This window comes from Theropithecus gelada, chromosome 17 (assembly GCF_003255815.1).
Source record: "Theropithecus gelada isolate Dixy chromosome 17, Tgel_1.0, whole genome shotgun sequence".
In the NCBI taxonomy this organism is placed as follows: Eukaryota; Metazoa; Chordata; class Mammalia; order Primates; family Cercopithecidae; genus Theropithecus; species Theropithecus gelada.
Window position 1 is genome coordinate 38036343 of NC_037685.1, and position 22102 is coordinate 38058444.

The 22102-nt window shown below is 39.8% G+C and overlaps 1 protein-coding gene across 7 annotated transcripts in view; it reads right to left on the reverse strand.

Moving 5' to 3' along the window:
• Positions 1-22102, reverse strand: part of DOCK9 (dedicator of cytokinesis 9) — a 299448-nt gene that overhangs the window by 110497 nt on the left and 166849 nt on the right. For all 7 annotated transcript variants that reach the window (XM_025364043.1, XM_025364040.1, XM_025364041.1 and 4 more), the window contains exons 6-13: positions 21155-21250; positions 20067-20201; positions 14170-14344; positions 13171-13238; positions 3582-3656; positions 1946-2086; positions 1257-1460; positions 750-872 (exon numbers count right to left, since the gene is read on the reverse strand). In XM_025364043.1, coding sequence (XP_025219828.1) covers positions 750-872; positions 1257-1460; positions 1946-2086; positions 3582-3656; positions 13171-13238; positions 14170-14344; positions 20067-20201; positions 21155-21250 — 1017 coding nt within the window. The remainder of the gene's footprint in view (positions 1-749; positions 873-1256; positions 1461-1945; positions 2087-3581; positions 3657-13170; positions 13239-14169; positions 14345-20066; positions 20202-21154; positions 21251-22102) is intronic.

Sequence of the window (22102 nt, forward strand, 5' to 3'; positions counted from 1 at the left end):
TAATAGCACTCAACAGATTACACTAACCAGGTAGCACAAGGTGCTACGAAGTGGCAGTCAAGTGCCCTCTGGCAGCTCCAGCTGTGAGACACTGAGCAGGTCACTAAGCCTTGGTGAGCCTCAGTGTCCTGAAATATGAAAGCACATCTTTTACTAGATGACCTCTAACATTTAATAATGCTATGGTATGTCCATGCCTAGGCACTTCCCGAGTAATGAACACTGCTTTGAAAAAACCCAAACATACATCACATATGTTTTCTTTCCATCTTCCACCTAAAACTCTGCCTCCTCTAGCGAAAACCAAGTGGACCTGAATCACTGACACTACTGGCCAGGCCATCTGAGCCAAAGGCATTTCCTGGTCTCCAGCCTCATATATAAGTGTAAGTGGACCAAAATATAATTTCAGGACCCAACAGGCACATTAACAAATATAAGGAACTTTATTTGAATGTCATACATGTATTTTCTAACAGAGAAAGTTTACTATTAAGCTGGTAATTCCTTTGCAAATTATTTTAGGAGGTCAGAATTGTCTAGTCAAGTGGAGCACTTTATTTACACATAGGACTACATTTCTTTCACAATAACGACATAAAGTTCAGAGTAAATACATGTAGCATATTCTACGTCTTTTAGAGTGTAAATATGGCTTATGTTGTATTTCATTAAGCATTTATAGTTTCACATAAATGCCTCTGTTCAGATTGCTTTTTACTACCACAAAGTTTAAAAGCCATTCATACCTTAGAAGAGTCTGAACTTTTCATATATGGCTCAGCGCAATGTGTGATGCTCCCCTGAAGGACTTTTTCAATTCTGGCCACAAGAAATATATCTGGATGAGGACAAGTGACTGAAAATATTCCCTAGGAGACAAAGAATTTTCTTCAGTCAGCAGAATTCACAGCTGCGTTAAACAAATCCCATGAACATTAAACAGCAAAGAACAGTGAAACAGGACAACTAGTAAAAAGCACCCAGTGTTAAACTAGTTAGCTGACAAATAGTTCATCATCTGCTCAAAGAGTCTATTTGGTGAGGGAGGTAACTAGAACGTTTAGAAAGAAAAAATGAAATTAAAAGCCACTTATTTCTCAGCTTGCTTTTACTGTCTAATAATAAATACTATTAATTAAGAGTCTAATGACCCCATTTCTGCGTTACAAGGTCTAATTTGAGCATTTTTGGTGCATTTACATAGCATGCAAGGTGAGTCTGAGTAGTAGGAATGCTGGGCTCATATTCCCCACCTGCTTCGGATACTGCATGGCAGCTTCATGAAGGATGCCCTTGAGGACAGATGGGCTCTGCCCGCTGCCATTCATCAGCGCCGGGGACGTGGTGGCCAGCATTTGCCTCACTGAGAAATGGTTCAGGTCTACGTGGAAATCGGCAGAAATCTTTCGGTTGTATTTTATGTCAAACAGGGATAGAGTAACAAAGAAAGGTTCAACCTGAACAAAACAAAACAATCCAATGATCACTATGACTCAAACAGGGACAAAAGAATGTTGCTATCAAAAGAGAAATGACAAGACCTATTTAGGACTGTTGCCATAAATTACTACTAAAGATAAACAGTCTCATCCTTTAGAATACAGATAATTAGGTTATAAAACATTTTAGGAAACAAACAAAACAATTATTTTAGCTTTATGTGTTTTGCTACATAATGTCCGCTCCATAGAAAACACAGTTGCATTCCCCGAAGCATCTAAGATGAACTCTGTCTCCTAGAAAGCTGAGCACACACCTACCACCCTCATCTTTCAACACGAACATCCTGTCCTTGCAGGCTAAACAACCTCCATATCCTGATCCAAACACTGCACCTCTTTGATACTAGGGACTAGGATTTCTTATCCAAGCTGCACTGTAAAGGCACATTTGAAACTTCTGCCTCTATTTTTTTATCTTTATTTTTAAAAAGAAAAATTACATTTGTAGTGGGTCCTTCTTCATTTTCGGCAACGCAGCATTGCAAATTGAAAGATAAATCATTGCACTTGACAAGGATCCTTTTTCCAAACTTCTCTTCAAATGGCTTAACTTCTGGCTCAGCTGATGAGAAATCAAGCTTCTTTAAAAGAAAATGTAAACATATAAATAAGTTATGCTCTTATTTTTAAAAATCATCATAAATGCATCCAAAGAAAACAGAATAAAATATGGAAAAGCTATATACACTTATTTACTCACAATAGTATTGCTATTATATAATCAGTTTCTATGGTTTAGAGTAGTTACACACATAGTTGATAATAATGGTCAAAGACATGGGCGGGGTATCGTGGCTCACGCCTGTAATCCCAGCATTTTGGGAGGCCGAGGCTGGTGGATCACAAGGTCAGGAGATCAAGACCATCCTGCCTTAACACAGTGAGACCCCGTCTCTACTAAAAATATTTTAAAAATTAGCCAGGTGTGGTAGCGGGCACCTGTGGTCCCAGCTACTTGGGAGGCCGAGGCAGGAGAATGGCGTGAACCTGGGAGGCGGAGCTTGCAGTGAGCCAAGATTGCGCCACTGCACTCCAGCCGGGGCGACAGCGCAAGACTCCGTCTCAAAAAAAAAAAAAAAAGACATGATGGTATGCCTACTCAATGGGTGAACTGAAAAAATACAGAGCTTGAAAATTATGATTATGAACAACATAACCAATGTCCATCCAGTATCCAACCAAGTGTCCATCAACAGATGTATAAGGATACATAAAATGTAGTATATACATACAATGGAATATTCGCCACAGAAAGGAAGGAAATTCTGACACATGCTGCAACATGGATTGACCTTGAAAACATTAAGTTTAAGAAGCCAGAAACAAAGGACAAATACTATATGATTCCATATTTATGAGGTTCCTAAAATAGGCAAGTTCACAGAGTAGAACAGAGGTTACCAGGGGATGGGGGAAGAAGGAAAGGAAGGTTATTATTTGGTACAAAGTTTCTGTGTGGGAAAATGAAGAAGTTCTGGAAAAGGATGGTGTTAATGGTTGTACAATAATGAGAATGTATTTAATGCCACTGAACTGTACATTTAAAAATGGTTACAATGGTAAATTTTATATTATGTATATTTTTACCATGATAAACAAAAACTTCTTAAAAGCAGATAAAAATTATAGACATATAAACACACATACATATGATTATAAGGTCTGTGAGGAAACAGAGAAGTACTTATCATTGAAGTTAAATGGAAAAGGTTTGTATTTGAGCCTGAGCCTGGGCTGCTCGGGAATTATCATTGACTCCCAGGCAACTGCAGTGATACCTGCTATTTTCTGATGGCTATTTTAACAGATAAATTAGATGTTCTTTGTGAACTTGAGAATGTCTTTCAATAAATCTCTCCCAATTTTCAAACATCTATTAAATATCAAATATTCACAATAGTAATGCTATGGTGATGAGATTATACATTTTTATTTTTCCTCTTTTCCCCGAATTTTCTATAGTTATTTTGCTTGTTGTTCCAAAATAAACAAAGCAAACAAATAAACAAATAAGCCCATCGATGATTTTCTCTCCCACACTTGGTTTTAAATATTAAACATTTAGATAGTCCTTACCTGGGCATCTGGGTCCAGATAAAAAAGTTTGACTCTGCTTTCACTTTTCAGTTTGATTTCTGCTTCTCTGGCACTCTGATAACAAGATAAATAAAAATTACATTTAACAAAATCCTTTCCTTGCAAAGGTGCCCCAATACAGTTAAAAGCTGCCTAGTCCTGAAGGCTGAGGCTGCTGGAAAGCTCTGCCTCGCGCTGGAGAAGCCGCTGTGTGTGCCAGGGAATGTGCAGCACACAAAGTAAGCACCAGGAAGAAAAAGAAGTGACGATGAGATTCCTGCCCTTCTGAAGCTCACAATCAGTGGTAGAGCCAAAGTCAACACAAAGAAAGCAAAAGAGAATAATTAAGCATCTGTGTGTCAGGAAAGTCTTCATAAAGTAATGGAATATGGGATAGACTTGGAATGAAGGGGCGGAATCGAGCTGAAGAGTCCTGGCTGAATGAAAAGGATGCACAGACACTGAAGATGGAAATGAGCCCAGATGCTAGGAAGGATTTAACAGAGTCCAGTCTATGACTGGGTGCAAGAAGGGGAAGAGGAAGGAAAATATTTTGAATGATGAGATAGAGAAAATGATGGCTGATCTTGCAGGACAAGATGCTGATTAATTCAATAAATATTCATTAAGCACCTCTTATGAGCCAGGCCCTAGAGACATGTGAAATGTGAATGAAGGAAGTCCCTAGCCCCAAGGAACACCAGGTGGGGAGACAGCATATCAACAGGTAATAAGAGGACACAAGAAAGTTTAAGGTAACAGTGGAAATCAACTTGGACTGGGGGGTGGTAGTCAGAAACCACCTCCCAAGGGAAGGCCCATCTGGAGGGACAAGAACACTTGGCCAGGAAAGGAGAAAAGCACATTCTAGGAGAAGGCACAGCAGGTGCAAAGGGACAAGTCACACCTGAGCAATCACCAAGTCACTCATCATAACCAAAAGGCAGGGCATGATTTAAAAAAAAAAAAAAAGTTAAGAGAAATGAGTCTGGGATTTGCCTGCTAAGGATTGGGGACTTCCCCCTTGTTTAGCATATCATCAAGAAATAACCATAAAAATGGGCAACCAGCAGCCCTCAGGGCTGCTTTGCCAATGGCATAGCCATTCTTTATTCCTTTACTTTCTTAATAAACTTGCTTTCACTTAAAAAAAAAAAAGACTGGGGATTTCATTCAGAATCTAAAATATCCTGCAACATTTTAGGTAGGAGAATAAAACGAGCTCCACATTTCAGAAGCATCAATTGGGTAGAGCTGAGGCAACGGGTTAAAAAGGGTAAGACCCAGAGGCCCACAATGTCTTTCTCGGGTTATCACACCAGTCTCCCCATCTCACAGCAGGGCCGATTAACAAATCCCACATTTCTAGCTTGGGCAGCCTGATGAATGGTGAATCCATAAACAAGACAGAAAACTCAGGAAAAACAAATCTGCCAAAAAGATGATAATATCCTTATCATCTTTGTGTAGAGATGCCTGGGTAGAGATGCCTGTGGAATTTCCAACTGGAAACATCCAATAGACAGCTAGAGGGATGAAACTTGAGCACAAGGCCGAGAGGAAGGCTGGAGTTCCAGACTTGGGAATGGACAAGATGTCCTGAGGAAGAGGGTGGAAGTGGGTCTGAAGACAAAATCCTGGGGGCCCAACATTGAAGAGGTGGACAGAAGAGAAGCCACAGAAGAAGACAGATAGATGGTGGCAGAGATGGGGGCTGGAGATGTGGGATTTGGGAAGAGAAAGAGAGAGGCTTTTCAGACATTCACGAGATAGAAGTCATCTCCATCTTTATGATTTTTCATGCCTGGTGCCTCTAAGTCTATATTCTGTTCTTCTTGTCAGTCAGAGCTCTCCATGACTCTCAGTCTCCACAGCTAAGTCTGTGGAGTCGGAATAGAACGCACTCTCTCATCTGCTACTTTCCCCAGAGACATGTGTCACATCTCAGCACTCCGTGGGGCACTCACAGCCACAGCAGAAAAGGTGTCTTGTCTCTTCTGTTGGTGGCAGAGCAAAGTCTATTATTACATTTCCAATCATGGATAATGAGAAAACAAGCATCTGAATCTTCTTAGCCATGCGATTGTTGTATACAAAGGTCTTTAGTAATGATCCAAACTATCATGATCAGCTGTCTATGTTTAAATAAAATGGGCACCAGAATACTAGGAAACTGCGTTCTGGTTCTAGTTCAGTTAAGCAGCTGTGCAAGCTACACAGCCTCTCTGGGTTCCATTTTAATTTCTGTGTAAACATGTTAAACAAGATGATGGCTCAAGTCTCTTGCCACACCAAGTTTATCTTGATGCTATCAGTGGGAGCCTGAAGGCTATAGAGGTGAAGGAGCATTACTGCAATCTTCTGTTTATGCTTCCAGGGCAAAACACTTGCCTGTGGTGGAGGCAGGTGCTCTCCATATGGGAGATGGGACCACTTCATTTTAGTCTATCCTGCCTGTCACCTTTCCTAATTTTTTACACCAAAAGAGCAAGAACATGTGCAAGTGGAATCTCCTTAACTGAACCCAAAGAATTTGCTTTACATTGTATACTGCCTGTGGTGTTTCCTAACAAAACCGTCAGTACTAGGTGCTGCAAGCCACCACCAACAGTTATCTATTCTACTTCTGAATCGTCCGCTTGAGCCCTTCAACAAAGGCAAATACTGTGTTATGTTCTCAGACGCGAGAGCAGAGGAGTGGGTTCTTAATGTAGATGCAATTCCTGATGCCTTTCTGAAAGATGCTTGTTGTCTCGAGTTGACTGTGCTAGAAGATAAGAAATGAATAAAGCAAGAAAAACTGCTAATGAGCTCCATATAATTAAAGAACAAATAAGAATGCAGACATAATAAAAGAAAAACAATTAACTACTAGCCAAAATAGACACAAAGCATTCTGATTTTGTCACTAACACCCAACAGATATATTCGTTACCACAGACATCATTTATTGGAAAAGAAGGGACAGCTTTAGATGTAAAAATAACTTAAAGGTTTGTAATCTACTTAATATATATCAATTGCTCTGCTATGAGATACATAAAAAGCAAATTTGGCTTCTTAAAGTTCTTCCTATCCCTCCTAAGGTCTAGGACGATGCATTAAACAGGAAGGATGCCCAACAGTGGCTGAAGGAATTACGAAATACAATCTAAGAGGTAGAAAAATGTGGTTCAGGGAGAGCAGGACTTTGCCCCAGAGTCAGGAAACAGTATCTGGAAGAATAGTAATGATAAGAGCTACTACTGATAACAGCCAATAACTACCTGCCAGATATACCCTAAGTGCCCATTTTAATTTTATACAACCTTAGGAGGCAGGTACTATTATTACCCCTGCTCATTAAAAGAGAAGACACTAAGGCATGAGTGTTAGGTACTTCGCCCAAAGACCTACATCATGAAATAGAGGCCTGGCTTCTAACTCAGTTTGCCTGGCTTTAGAGTCTATTACACTACACAAGAAAGAAGAAAAAAAGGTAAAGAATGTGAACAGGCGAGTCAGGAAGAAAAAACACAAGTGGCAAATAAATGTACGAAAATACGAAAAATATCACTAATAACCAGCAAAATGTAAATGAAAGCACAGTAAAATATCATTTTATACTCATCTGGTGAAGATGCAGAGAAACAGAAATGTGAATTGTTACAGCTTTTTGGGACAGTAACTTGGCAATGTTTAAAGCATTAAAAACACAATAAACTTTGACTTAAACTGAAAAAACCCTAAACGTTCATTAATAGGGAGATGGCTGAATGAAGTATACAGTAGCAACAGTGGAAATATCATGCAGCTTGCTGATATGCATGTAAGAGGGAACCAGATCTTCTACTGGTCCAGAGGGACATCTATGAAATATTTTTAAGTGATTCAGTAAATTTCAGAATAAAGTATATATTGTGAACATATTTTTATAAAAAAACTTAAAAACCTTACATATGTTTCTCTATATTTCTATGAGCAATCAGTTTGGTGAAAGGGGAATTGCAACTGGTTATTAACGTCAGTGTTCTCAGGAATGTGGGAATGGAGGATGAAGGGAAAAGGTGAACTTTTCTTTAAACAACTTTGGGTATTTTTACTTACTGTGACAAGCATACTTATTTTTAATTAAAATTTTAGTAAAGATAATAAAATAAATACTTGTAATATGTACTCTCACAATCTAAGAGTGGACAAAATACAGCTATAACAAATATCATCCCAAAGACTGCAGTTGAGCACTTCTCAGAATGATGGAAACGAGCTCTGCTTTTAAAATAAACTATGGTCAGTCTATATTGTGATGGTAGGAAGAGCCAACTGGCTTTTCCCCAGACACCCTGTTGCCACTTTCCTGCCCAAAGCCCACTGACTACTCTGGGTTTCGTGGAGAAGAGAATGAGAGGAAAATGGAAACAGAGAAAGCACAATGGCAGAGCTGTTCTCTGTAGAAACTGGTGTCTGCTGAGAAGATAAGGAAGAGAATGATTCATCTAAACCAAGGGCGATACCCCCACCCCACCCCATCCTGTAAACCCTACATTCAAGCACTAATGACACACCCTGACAAGGTTTTCTTCTTTGTCTTAAGACGTAGTTATGGACCAAACATTCAAGAGTTTCCAGAAAGTCTGCTGTAGGCTTTAGGCATATTGTGTGTCTTAAATTTATTTGCGAGTAGATAAAACAATTTAGAGACAAAGACTACAGTCAACAGCATCTTATTCTGAGGATGAATTACCAGAAACATTGTATTGATTGTTGGGTCATTTAAGTAGAATGGGTTGGAACAGAAGGACTTTGCAAAACATTTTGAGGCCAAAATACATACTCTTTAATTTAAAGAGTTATCATGATCTATTTCCACTACTTCCAAGACACCTAACTTCTCAGGACCATCAGCTCATCCTCTTCACAAAGGAGGCCTAGAAATGCAAAGCCAGCTGACCCCACAGACACAAGCCTAGCCAGCTCGTTTGTATCATAGTGCAATGATATTGTTTTCTGGATTGGAATCTAGGGAAGAAAGCACTTATTACAGACTTGGTTTAAAAATTCAGAAAAAGTGTCTGTGAAAGCGCTGGGTTCTGACAAGTTCTGCTGAGCATGGCCCTTGATCCTCACTCCATCTCTATGAGACTAGAAAGTCTGAGACATCATACTTTCCCCTGCACGCAACTGTGGAAGATTTACCTGGAACAATAAGTTCATTTGCTTAAAACAAAGTTGAAAGGTAAAAGGGTGTGAGTAATTCTGGATTCAGATGAAATTCTACTTCTCTTTCAGAAACAAATGGGGAAACCAAAGTAAAAGTTGGATGCTATTCTTTGAGTACAAAAATAAAAGCTCACAAACAGAAAAGCTGTGGAAGAAAACATAAGGTGGGTTTTCTTCACACTATCTTAAGGAGGTGACATATATGTTCTGATGTCACCTAAGATATAAATGTAACCCAAGAAATAAATTATTAAATAACTAGTAACGAAGTTTATAACCTGATTATGTTACTCCTTGACCTTCTAGGGAAGAAACCAATTAACTAACTTGAATTATGGTTTGTGTATCTAACTAAAATATTTAGAAGACTGAGACTATACACTGTTATATTTATAATAAAAAATTGTTTGGCTCCATAGTAGACAATAGGAGGAAAAGAACCAGTTTTAGGGTAAATACAGTGTGTTCTCTAATAAGAAAACAATAAAGATGTTCAGTACTAAATGTACAAACATAAGTTCCAAGATTATACAAAATATTCTGAAAACCTAGGTTTACATCACTCATACTGTAAGTAATGAGCCCTTCCATAATATTCCAGAATGAGACAACAGTTATTTTTGCACTGAAACAACTTCCTGTCAGTCATATCCTGTTTGGCTATGTCTTAGTCACAGTGGAAAACAAAAGCCGGGGCAACAGGATGAAGGAGGTTAGAGGAGCTGATTAGACAAGGAACCTGCCATTAAATTACACCTTCAGCCACCTTCTGCCTACCCCCATTGTTCTAGGCCTTTCTCTGCAATCTGACTGAATTGTGGCCCAGCCTCCCAGCCTGACCCTTTCTTGCACCTTCCTTCCCTGATACTGACCTCTTTATCTCTTCATCCCCTGAGTAAACACCTTACACAGTTCTCTCTCTCTCCACCCCTCCCCCTGTACACTTCAGCCTCTGATTCTGTAACCATGGAATCCATTCCTCCTAAAAATGGGATGACCAACAGTTACCAGATCAACTTCTTTGCCTTCTCAACCAGTGCAAATAATCCAGACACCCTGAAGGGGGATGATAAACAGCCAAAACTGCATTCTTGCTCAGGGCTGGGGACAGGAAACACAGGTCTCCCCTTAGTGCCTGGGCTGCTCACACTGACACCACTGAGCTGGGTTTTAAAAGGCAAAGTCCACAGATATCCACGTGCTGAGTGAATAACTCATCTCCATTTTCTTCATTCTTTTCCTCTTCAAAAAATTACTTTCCACCGTTTCTACCTTTTTCTGCCTTCCTATATAAAATTATTTTTAAAACACCTCAAAGCGAGGGGGAAAGAAAAAAACAGTAAAGTCCCAAACAAGGATGCATTTTTTTAGGTTTTGACCATGATTCCTAGTGAGAAATGTTTTAAATCCCCAACACAAAGATAAATGGTTGAGGTGATGGCTATCCCGATTATCCTGGTTTGACCATCACACATTGTATACAGATATCAAAATATCACACGAACCCCCAAAATAGGTACGTTATATACCAATGAAAGGAAATATACATAATAGCACACTAAGAAAAACAAATATCTTTTATATCACTATGCAAGACACACACACACAATATATATATAAATAGTACACAGCCTTTAATATGATACTATTTTATATAAAAAATGTTATTATTAAGGGCAGATATTATTTTATATAAAAAATAATGTTATTATTAAGGGCAGTATACTTTCATATTCTCCATTCAATTCTAAATTCTATCACATTAAAAAAAAAAAAACTTTTTTTTTTTTTTTTTTTTGGAGACACAGTCTTGCTCTGTCACCCAGACTAGAGTGCAGTGGCATGATCTCAGCTCACTGCAACCCCTGCCTCTCGCGTTCAAGTGACTCTCCTACCTCAGCCTCCCAAGTAGCTGGTATTACAGGCACCGCGCCTGGCTAATTTTTGTATTTTTAGTAGAGACAGGGTTTCCCCATGTTGGCCAGGCTGGTCTTGAACTCCTAACCTCAAATGATCCACTCACCTCAGCCTCCCAAAATGCTGGGATTACAGGCATGAGCCACTACGCCCGACCTAAAAAAACTTTTTAAAGTGAGTCACATAATGTTTAGCTAAAGAAGCCTGACACAAAGCGTACATGTATGAGTCCATTCACAGAAAGGTCTAGAAAAGTCAACACTAATCTACAGTGATGGAGGTCAAAATAATGAGGGTCTCAGGTCCAAGCTAGCCTGAGGGCTGCTTACATCAGTGTACAAATGTGAACTCCAGTGAGCTCTACAATTCATGCTTGAGCATTCTGCTATTATAAATTACACCTCAATAAAAAGAATAAAAAACTAGACAAAAACAAAAAGAAGCAGGGGTTGAAATCAAACTGATTTCGCCAACTAAAATGGCTTAAGCTAACTTGTAACCCATGGTTTAAAAACAGTTCCAAATATTTTAAATGAAAAAATATATATAATTATACTTATAAAAATATAAGTATATATACATATATGTACACATTTATATTAAATATATGTATATATTAAAAAATCTCCCTAGGTCTTGGGATCAAACAATACTGAATTATATTGGCTGGGTAGTAAGAGAAGGAGGGGACAGTTCCTGTATACCCTCATTGGAAAAAGTATAGATTTTTTATTAATCAACATTAAGCTCAAATAACATGAATCTTCTCCTAGGTATCCATTCTGTTCACCCAATAAGTGCAGAAGGTTACTTTCTGAATTCTAGATGGCATCACATATATTACCTGCTGCAACAAACTAAAACCCAAATGGGCACAAACATTTTGTTTTGAGAAATTATGAACTCCCAAACATCCAGAAACAAAAAAGCAAATCTCAATGCAAAATATGATACGCAGACATTCATAACACAAAAACACAAACACACAAGCCAAAACTCTTCCTGGACTAGGAGGTGGTTACAATGGTGGCACTAAAATTAGCTTTAATAGGCAGGTGCTAAAAAGATACTGTGGTAACAGTCAAGTCCTTAAAAAAAACAATGTTCTAAAGTCCTAGCCAGGGAGGGAGATTTTACACTTGAGAACAGCCATGTTGTCTTAAAATAAAGGTCAATGCTGAATGCCAGTCTATTTATAATCCTATATAGATAAACCATGTTTCTATTATAGTGTTTAAGATGTGGGTGTGGAGGGTCACCATTTCACTCTAGTATCAAAAAAAAAAAAAAAAATAGAAGGGCAGTAACAGAGTAAGAGTGCAAAGGGCTAGAGAAGACAAAGATATTTCTCTCATTTAAGAAAGAATCATTCAGATACACACAAGGACACAAGTACAAGGACAGTCATTGTAGCTTTGTTTATAATAGAAAAAATGAAAATAATAGAACCGCTAAAATTAAAAGTTATATAGTACAAATAAAAGCGGTAAATTTTAAAATTTTTTAAAGTGCAGAACAATATAGTATGTTAGCATTTATAAAACATTTTTAAACATACTGATATGTTTAAATTATAACATTATATCAGTATCTATCATGATATAACACAGTATATATCATTATGATAGATTTATTTGTAAAGATATAAAATGATATAATGATATAATGTTTAAATTATAACATTATATCAGTATCTATCATAATGATATAACACAGTATATATCATTATGATAGATTTATTTGTAAAGATATAAAAATGAAAGTAAAACTTTTAATAGTGCTTGTTTCTGATTGGGGTTGTGGGAAAGGAAGAGAATGGGAATAAGGACAGTGTTTAAAAAGAACTTCAACTATAACTGATGTTTTATATCTTTTAAGAATGTGGAAGCTAAAAAGGCAACATCATCGTAGATACTTAATCTGGGAAGTAGCAGTATGGTTGGTTTGCTTTTCTTTGTGCTTTTCAGTAACTCTTAAATTTCTCAAAATTGTAGGATACAGGAATAGCTTATTTTTTTCCCATTGAGAGTGACCGAGAAACAATTTCCGTAACTCAGGCAACCCCTGGGTTTTGCGGCAAGATTACCAGGTCCTTCCTCTTTAGAACTGTGTCTATTAACCTGAGTAAGGGAGAGCACATGTATCAACATAGAAAGTACGATGCTATTATGAGAACACCTGCCTGCATATTTCGGTTATTTCTTCAGTACCTGTGATGCAGTGTTAAGCATTATCGGGGGAAAAAAACACTTAAAATAATAATAAAAGAATACTTTGCAGGGTACTTTTTGGAAGACAGACCTGAAATCATACTGCATGAGTACATGTCACCTTGTAATCAGGTCAGAAAAACAGAGAGGTAATCGCAATGTAATTGTTATGATTTCAACAGGTTCCATTCTGGACAAACCAGTGAAATGAGAAATACTTCAATAGCATTCAATGAAGAGCAGAAGATGTAAGATGATGTTACCTTGGCAAGTTCCGGCAGGTAGCTATCTAAACTGGAACCAGAACCTTCCAATTTGCTTTGTTCATCATCTAAAATGGCAAAACAGATTATTGGAGTTACTTGTATTCATAGCATTTCATTCGAAACAGGAGGAGGAAGGCCATTTCTCTTAGGTGCCTTCAAATGAACACAGTGGTTCCCCACTCTGGAAGCTCCCGGGAAACACTTGGGGTGCTTTGAAAAAATACTGATGCACAGGTCCAGTGGTGAGAGTCAAAACATTGAGTATCTGGTATAGCATGGACACTGTCCAATTAGACCTGACACTAGCTATGAACAACAGCCCACATGGACACATCCATGAGACCCCCTAAAAGTCAGACCTGCCCAGGCTCCACCCCAGGCCAACTAAATCAGAATCTCTTGTGGGATCAGGTAAATGGTATTTTTAAAAAGCTCCCAGGTACTTCTAAGGGGAAGCCAGGGTTGGGAACCACATAAGGGTTGAAGTAAAATATGAATTGTCAAGAACATAGCCAGTTTTTTCTCACCAATTTAATCTGAGGCCCCCATGCATTCTAATTATTACTAATATTTCATAATACAGTAAAAATTATATGCCAGATACTTGAGATTCATTTTCTTATTTACTCTCCCATCTTCCCAGAATTTTCATGTTTATTCCCATTTTACAGGTGAGTCAACTGAGGCTCAGAAAACATAAGTTGCTTACCCAAGGCTACACAGCTGAAATACAGTATTTATGGGACTCAAACCCAGGTCTTCCTTTCTGCCTCCAAAGCTTTGGTTCTTCCCATTACATGATTTCCACATACAAAATGTCAGGGAAGTAGGTTATAATGTGGCAAAACCTTTGCGGACAGGCTATTTGTAAAGAGCTCCTATCTGTCCCACTTCTCATGTACTTGTGCAACACAAGTCTCCTTCCTATACCCACCTGGCAAAAATAAAGACACCCACAGAGTGTGTATGTGCCCAGGTGAAGCCAAGCCTGCCTACCTTCATGAGAGTCACCATTTCGCTTTTCTTGCATCGCGGCTTCAAAGTTGAGCTGGAGGATCTTATTCAGAATTGTGATCCATTCTTCCATTTCTACTTCGCTGTCTGCTGCCAAGAGATAACTACTTTTGTCCTGCATTTTGAGCTCAAAAGCAAAACGCCTGACTTTGTTGTTCTGAAATGAAAAAAGGATAAAGAGACATACTTTAAGAATTAGAACTGCTTTAAAATAATTTCTCTCTCTTATTTGTTGGTGAGTGTTATCTCATTGGCATTGAGAACCAAGCTATTTTAAACTGCAAGCCCCCTCCTCATGAAATCCCATCACTGCCCACCTTCCCTGTTTCACTTCCTGCAAGCTTTATTTTTCCATCTGACTCATTACCTGCTGTACATACTCATTTGATTCATTGTGTGCCCCTGCAGTGGAATGAAAGCTCCTCAAAGCCCCCATTTTGTTCAGTGCTACACATCCTTAGTCTCTATGGACTCTACAGTGACTTGCACATAGTGGGTGTTTGAAANTTGAGACGGAGTCTTGCTCTGTCGCCCAGGCTGGAGTGCAGTGGCGCGATCTCGGCTCACTGCAAGCTCCGCCGCCTGGGTTCATGCCATTCTCCTGCCTCAGCCTCCCTAGAAGCTGGGACTACAGGCGCCCGCCACCACGCCCGACTAATTTTTTTGTATTTTTAGTACAGACGGGGTTTCACCGTGTTCGCCAGGATGGTCTTGATCTCCTGACCTCGTGATCCGCCTGCCTCGGCCTCCCAAAGTGCTGGGATTACAGGCGTGAGCCACCGCGCCGGCCCAGCTCCTATTTTTTTTAAATGAAGTAGTGTATGGTATTATATTTTTAAAAGCCAACCATTATCTATTATGTTTGGCTTACTTATCTGGAACTTTCACATCCTTTATGAATCCCAAAAAGTATTTGGACTCCCTGTCCGTGGCCTTGCCTCCTGCCTCCGGTTTTCACGCCTGCAGGAGGGTGACTGGCTCAAAGAATAAGAGTAGTCCACGTGCAGTAGCAGACAGAAGATGAACATGCACTAGGCCAGGACTTCTCAGCCTCAGTATTACCGACACTTGGGCAGCCAATTCTTTGTTGTGAGGGGTTGGCCCGTGCATTGTACAATGATTAGTAAAATTTATGGTCTTAAGCCAACAGATGACAGTCTTCAGACACTGCAAGATGTCCTCCAGGGAGCAAAATCTCCCCAGGTTGGCTGCGCTAGACAGAGGTTCAGCTCAGAGGAACACGGCACAAGATCCCCTGTAAGGACAGGCGAAGTGATATGAAATCGAACACTTCCACTAACCTGGGCCAGCAAGACAGCCTCCCATATAGCCACTAAAATCCTAATGGGTTATCCACAGTCACTCTAAGAGTTCCTTGGTGGAGGTCTCAGGGACAGGGCAACCCTCCCAAAAGTCTCTGTGATTTTGCAGCACTGTTCTTAGAAATGCAAAGTCAAATGCTCCCCCTGGCAAAGTCACACACTCTTGTGCACAGACTGTCTGCTGTGGGCTCAGTAATTGCCACCTTGGATTTCACTTAAACTTCAAGGCAAGAACCAGGGAAGAAGAGTCAAAGGCTAGAAACAAAATGAGTTTTCTCTCCTCCTTTCCCTGTATACTCACAATCGTGAAAAGAGAAAGTTAAAAGTGGGGGGGGAAAATACCATTAGGACTCAATTCTAAATAATTTCTGTTTCTGAGTCTCAGTTTCCTCATCTGCAAAATAAGTATAATACATTTCAAGGGTTCTAAAATACTAAAAAATTTTTAGTTTAGGCATTTTTTTTTAATTCACAGCACCAGTCAACTAATTTTTTAAATAACATCCATAAGTAATAATTTTTAAAAACACTTAAATCACAACTTTTGACTCTTAGTTTACAAACAGACATAGATAAAAACAAATTATTTTACTCTTTTGAAGGCTTGGATACACTTTATTAAATGAAAAACACCATCAGCTGCATCTGCAAAGACATTTTGAAGGAAGAGACTTCCATTGAAATCAGAATCTTAGATTTTGAAATGCACCCCAGAGACTAATGGATAGCTCAGGGCTGTTGTACTTATAGACAGTTGTCCCCTGGGCCAAAAACATGCAACAAAACTCTCTTATAAAACAAAAACAATTACTTCTTACTTTAAAAAATGAGGTTACCAAATATATTTAGGTTTGCTTTAACCTTCTTTTTAAAGTCAGTGCCAGAAAATTCAGCTAAAAAGTAACTTAACGGTCTTTTGACTAAAGAATACAAATAAAACTCCTACCTGGGAATCCCACCCAAGAAGTTAATTTACTGTCATTGACACATCACTCTGGCACTCCTTACTTCATAAACACTGTCAATAAACATCCTCTGATATAATGAGGTTGTTCATAGTGGTGGCTTTCAGTGGAGGCTGAATTGCCAGCTGAGAGACATCCACATTCGCTGTTGACTGAAAATAATTTTCAGTGAGCATCAAGCGGTGCTACAGTCTTGATCTTGGGCCCAAATACACTTTCATGTATTTTACCTTTTTTTTTTTCCTTTTTTTCTTTTTTTCGGTGGGGTGGGGATACTACACAGCAGTGTTTTGTTTGTTTGCTTTTTTGTAATCCTCTCAAATTACCTTTTGGTGTTTTTCGTTTATTTTTCAAAGTGGTTTTTAAAATTAGTTACCAATAATTGAAGTTACCAAAGTTTAATTCAAATTCTGTATTTCTCGCTTTTGGAGAAACCAGATGATCTGGCACCTTTGAGCTGGGGGTTCCACCTGGCGGTACCAGCTGCAGATGGGCAGCAGATGCCCCCTTTAAATGGAGCACTGGGCTCCAGGTCACCCCAGCATTCCCTGTTGATTTGCAACCAGGCCTCTCTGTCACTTAATTTACCTCCTTGGTCCCTGCAGACATCTGATTCTGACCCCTCCCTTCCACAGCTGACTGTGAGGAAGAAACAGGATCTGGACTTACTCTCCCACCATCATTGGTAGAAAAGTGGACAAAATACATGAAATAACAGTTTTTAGGTAGGGGGCAAAAGGCAGTGCAGCCCTTCCTTTGTAGAAGGGAAAGACATGAGGTGAGCCCCACATCGCCTCAGCTTTCTGCCTGGAGGCAGTATCTGAATTGCGGCACAGGAAGGGGAATCCAAACAGAGCCCCGCCATCTTGCTGAGGAGAAGACACTGACCAGACCTGGGGAAGACCAAGGTGGCCAGAATATGCAGGGCAGAGTCTCCAAAATGACAGGAAATAAAATAGCACAAAGGTAAGAGAGAACAGAGCTCCAGAAAGATCCACCGAGTCACACATGCATTAGGTATATGTTTTCTATATGTTATACCTTATTTTCTATTTATATGTTATACCTTATTTTCTCTTTATATGTTATACCTTAACAAAAAAGCTTACCAAAACATAAAATAAAAATCAAGACACAACCACCAAAATTTTAGAACACTGAAGAGAAGACCACAAAGAACAGGGATTCAGAATAACATCAGAATCCTCCAAACAACAGTGGAAACTAGAAGGCAATGGGATACCCTTGAAATTCCAAGGTAAAATGATTTCACTTTGAACTTTATAACTAGCCAAACTATGAGTCAAGCGTGAATGCAAAAATAAAGATATGAACAGACACCCTAATTCTCAAAAAATTAACATCTCACACACAATTCCTTAGAAAGCTGCAGAAGATGTGCTTCTCCAAAATAAGAAAGTAGAACAAGAAAGAGGAAGGCATAAGGTTCTAGAAACAGGAAGCCCAACACAGGGAGGAAGACAGGCCGAATGTCTAGATGGCAGGTATGCGGGGCAGGGAAAGCAATTCATCCAGATTAGAGGCCAAAGGAGGGTGCCAGGAGCTAAAATCCTATCTACCAGCACAGAAGTCATGCAATGACGTCCAAAACCGATGAATGAAGAAACAGCAGTGCACACTTGTGATCTAGCACCACTACTATTTCAAGGGAATAGAATGTGAGTGGGTGAGGGTGATGCAGAGGTGAAGCATTGCCCTTCAGCACTGCTGGGCTTTTTTTTTTTTTTTTTTTGAGACAGAGTCTTGCTCGGTCGCCCAGGTTGGAGTGCAATGGTGCAATCTCAGCTCACTACAACATCCGCCTCCCAGGTTCAAGCGATTCTCCCGCCTCAGCTTCCCGAGTAGCTGGCATTACAGGCACCCGCCACCACGCCTGGCTATTTTTTGTATTTTTAGTAGAGATGGGATTTCACCATGTTGGTCAGGCTGGTCTTGAACTCCTGATCTCAGGTAATCCACCCACCTCTGCCTCCCAAAGCGTTGAGATTACAGGCATGAGCCACTGTGCCCGGCTAGGCTGTTTCAATCGGACAAATGTATTCCTTGGAAGAAAATGCACTTAAATTTTGGGTAAACACGCAAATACATAACAAGTATACCTTTGGTCAAACCAGATAGCTGTGTAACACTGGCCCCACCAAACAATCTCCTTACAGAATCGAGCTACAGGCCGATGTGATCAGCCACCATGGAGTCATTTGAAGAGAGAATTCTTTGATAATGGTGACTGAATCTTTTGTGAGGGGTTGTTAGGAAGATTGTTCATCAATCACAGAGCCTTCTGTCTGAGAGGGACCCTGAGAAAAACGCCTGAATGATCTTCATTCGGAGACTACTGGGGCAGCTTCTGACTAATTGAATTGTCTGTATCTTATGTGCACTGTGAATTGTGCGACTGAACAGGTCTCCAAGTGAGAAGGCACAGAGCCCAGGTGGTGGCCCACCCGTAGCAGGTGTTAGATCTTCAAAACATATGCTTTCTCCTTAACTCTATTTTCTCTCACCCTTATCCCAACCCCCTGTTCATCTTTCTGCTTTCACCCCCACTTTAAGTTTATGCTATCCCATGTCCTGTGTATGCTTGTAAGCTGCTGCCTTAAATCTTCCTTGAAAGTGGCAAAGCTGGATGAATGGAGGGGTGGACAGATGGATGGATGGACAGATGGACAGATGATGGACAGGGAAACTGAAAACTCTCTTCCAAAGACAATGCTAAAAAGCTACAGAAGGATGCACGCAAAACTGGTAGTAGCTCCCCTCAGAGAAGAGAGACTAAAGAGGGGAGAAGGCGTCCAGAAGGACTTTCACTTTATGTGTATTATCTGATTTTTCACAATAAAAATATATTCATGTATTATGTATAATTAACAATAATTTTAAAGGATAAGTACATAAGCCCTATGATATAAAAGTACAACAGCCCTATGATTACAAAACTATCTAATATTGACCAAATGCTTACCATTTGTTGCCACTGTTCTAAGCTCTTTACATGTGTAATGAATTAACCCTCTCAGTAACCATATTTGGTACTGCCATTACCCTTATTTAACCAATGAAGAAACTGAGGGCATGCACTAAACTGTGTGCATGGTTACAGCGCTGGTAAGTGGAGGAGCAGGGATTTGAACTCAATCTGCACTGAAATCTAATCTCTTTACTGATCTACATGGCCAGTGGGTACTATAATGCTAGCGACAAAAATCACCACTGAGATACTATGAAGTGTTTTAAATATTTTCCTGCACTGATTCATCCAATGTGCTCATTTACCATATTAAAGAAACATTCTCATTATCTGAATTAAGTAGCCTGTTAAAGGTCACGCAGCTATAAAGTGGCCGAGCCAGCGTGCTCCTGCCTGCCACAGCATAATCCTGCCTCTACATTATCACTTTCGTCTTCTATAATGATGAAAAACAAGACTTTCCTCATTTAAAGTTAGATGTTATATTTCTACCATGCGTATTGCCATTTTTAGAAGTGTTTGCTTAAATCTGCTATTTTTTATTTACACATAAGCACTACTGCAGATAAGAAAACGTAACGGCAAAACTCTTTTCATATTTACCTGAACCACACCCATACAGGAATCCAGAAATATTGATCCTTTTGGTTCTTTGGAGATCTTTTCATCTTTATAAAAATTCAAATTATAGGATCCATCGCCAAGTTGAATCAGGTGGAAAAATCGTCTCTTAAATGACTGAGAGAAAAATACACACACAGCGATTCTTTCAAAATGAAGAGGGTCACAATCTCTATCAATAACCCACTTATGACTACACACATACATAACACCTGTTTCCGTTCTCACTCTAGCTGACGCTCCAGGTTACTGCGGGGTTAAGACTCCCCATCCCATCTAAGAAGCTCAGTGCATCTCAGCTCTGAGGAGGTGGTTCCCCTAATATCCATGGGTCATTTTTCTCACCCACGGAATTGGAGATTTTACATAGCTACCCAAAAGCAGTGCAGGGACTTCCAATTTGGGATGCAGCACAGAAGGACAGAAACTTTCTCTAAAATCCCCAGGGTTTCTTGCTCAGAGAATGGGAACTATTTTTTGCCTCAAGACGCTGAATGATTTTCCAGCCTCAGGGTAATGACAGTCACATTTCCTCCTTAATTTTTATCTCCCTGACTCGCTTGTTTCTATTCCCTTTGTTATTAATCCTGATGTTTCTCTGGTCCCAGCTCCTGAATAGCTTCTTCTATTGGTGTGACTTCTCTCTCTGCAACCTTCTCCTCTATGCAACTATTTTCTTTTTTCGTCCTCAATTTTTGCTTTACTTGTTGCAGTACACCTCCACAGAAGTGCTCAGGATTGGCATGACAGATATGTCCCTTGGTGACATTCTGTGAGGTACTAAGGAACACTTTTCAGTTAGTATAGAGAAGAAAGCCTATTGTCAGTGACTGCACCTTCACACCAGCCGAGGGATGGTCTCCTTATGCTGGTGGTGAGAAGACAGCGAGGGAAAGTGGGTGGATGAGACTGTGCCAATTGGGGTGCTATCACCAGGGGAGCATCCTAGGAACCAGACAATGTCCCTTTTGTGGGGAAAAACAGCATGCGCATTCATCTTGAGCATTGTTCTAGAGCTCTATGGAAGAAAGGGCTGTGAGAGGGGAGGGCAAAGTGATGCGCGTCCTCACCCTCATGGTCACGCTGATGGCACTGTTCATGTTGCCTTTGTACAGCCAGCCATGCTTGGTGATCCCACCCTTCTGGGAACCGAGGGAGGCAGCATCCTAGGAGAGAAGGAAAACACCACCAGTCAACCTCCTGTTATTACCTGGGTTACTTGCTGTGAGTTTGGTCAATGGGAAGGTCATTCCCTTTGTGCCAAGTTGTCCACTGCCCCTGTACTGAAGTACCCATTGACACCAATGCCTACAAGTCACATGAAAGTCCACTTAGTGGTAAAAGAGAGAGACCTGCCTACATTTCTGAAAACTGTATTCCATTAAAGGCAAAGCTAGCTCCTGTCCAAATTTTTATTTGTCAGTGTTTAATGAGCCACAGAAAGGACATACTTCAACTGACCACTCAAGTTGGAAGGTCTTGCCTGATTTCATGAAAAAATGTTTTCAAATTACACTCCCCTATAGTCAGAGGACAAAAGCACATTCCTGGAAACCTTCCCAGAGGCTTAGTTCAGGGAAAGGTGAATAAAGAAAGGGAGGAAATGTGAGGCAATACAGAAAGGAGAGATAAAAATGATGGAGAGAAAAAAGAAGGAGAGACAGGCAAGAATGCAAGCAGGGATAGAAAGGAAGAAAGGGGGAGTCAGAGAAGTGAAAGGAAAGAGCTGACAGAAGTGAAGAGACCTGCTTTTTTAGCACAGACCCCATGCCGCAAGACCTGGGTTTAAGGAGAAGAGCATGGAGCTGCCACCTGCTGCTACAAATATGTAAAGCACACATTTGTATGTAAAATAGACAGACGAAAAATACACACACACACACACACACACAATCTGGTAAAGCTTTTGTAATCACACAGGCAATTGCAGAAAGACGCATCATATGCTTTGTCTTGGACCACCTCAACATTAATATTGGCGGTTTTAATATTTCTATTAACAGCATAATAGAAATAAC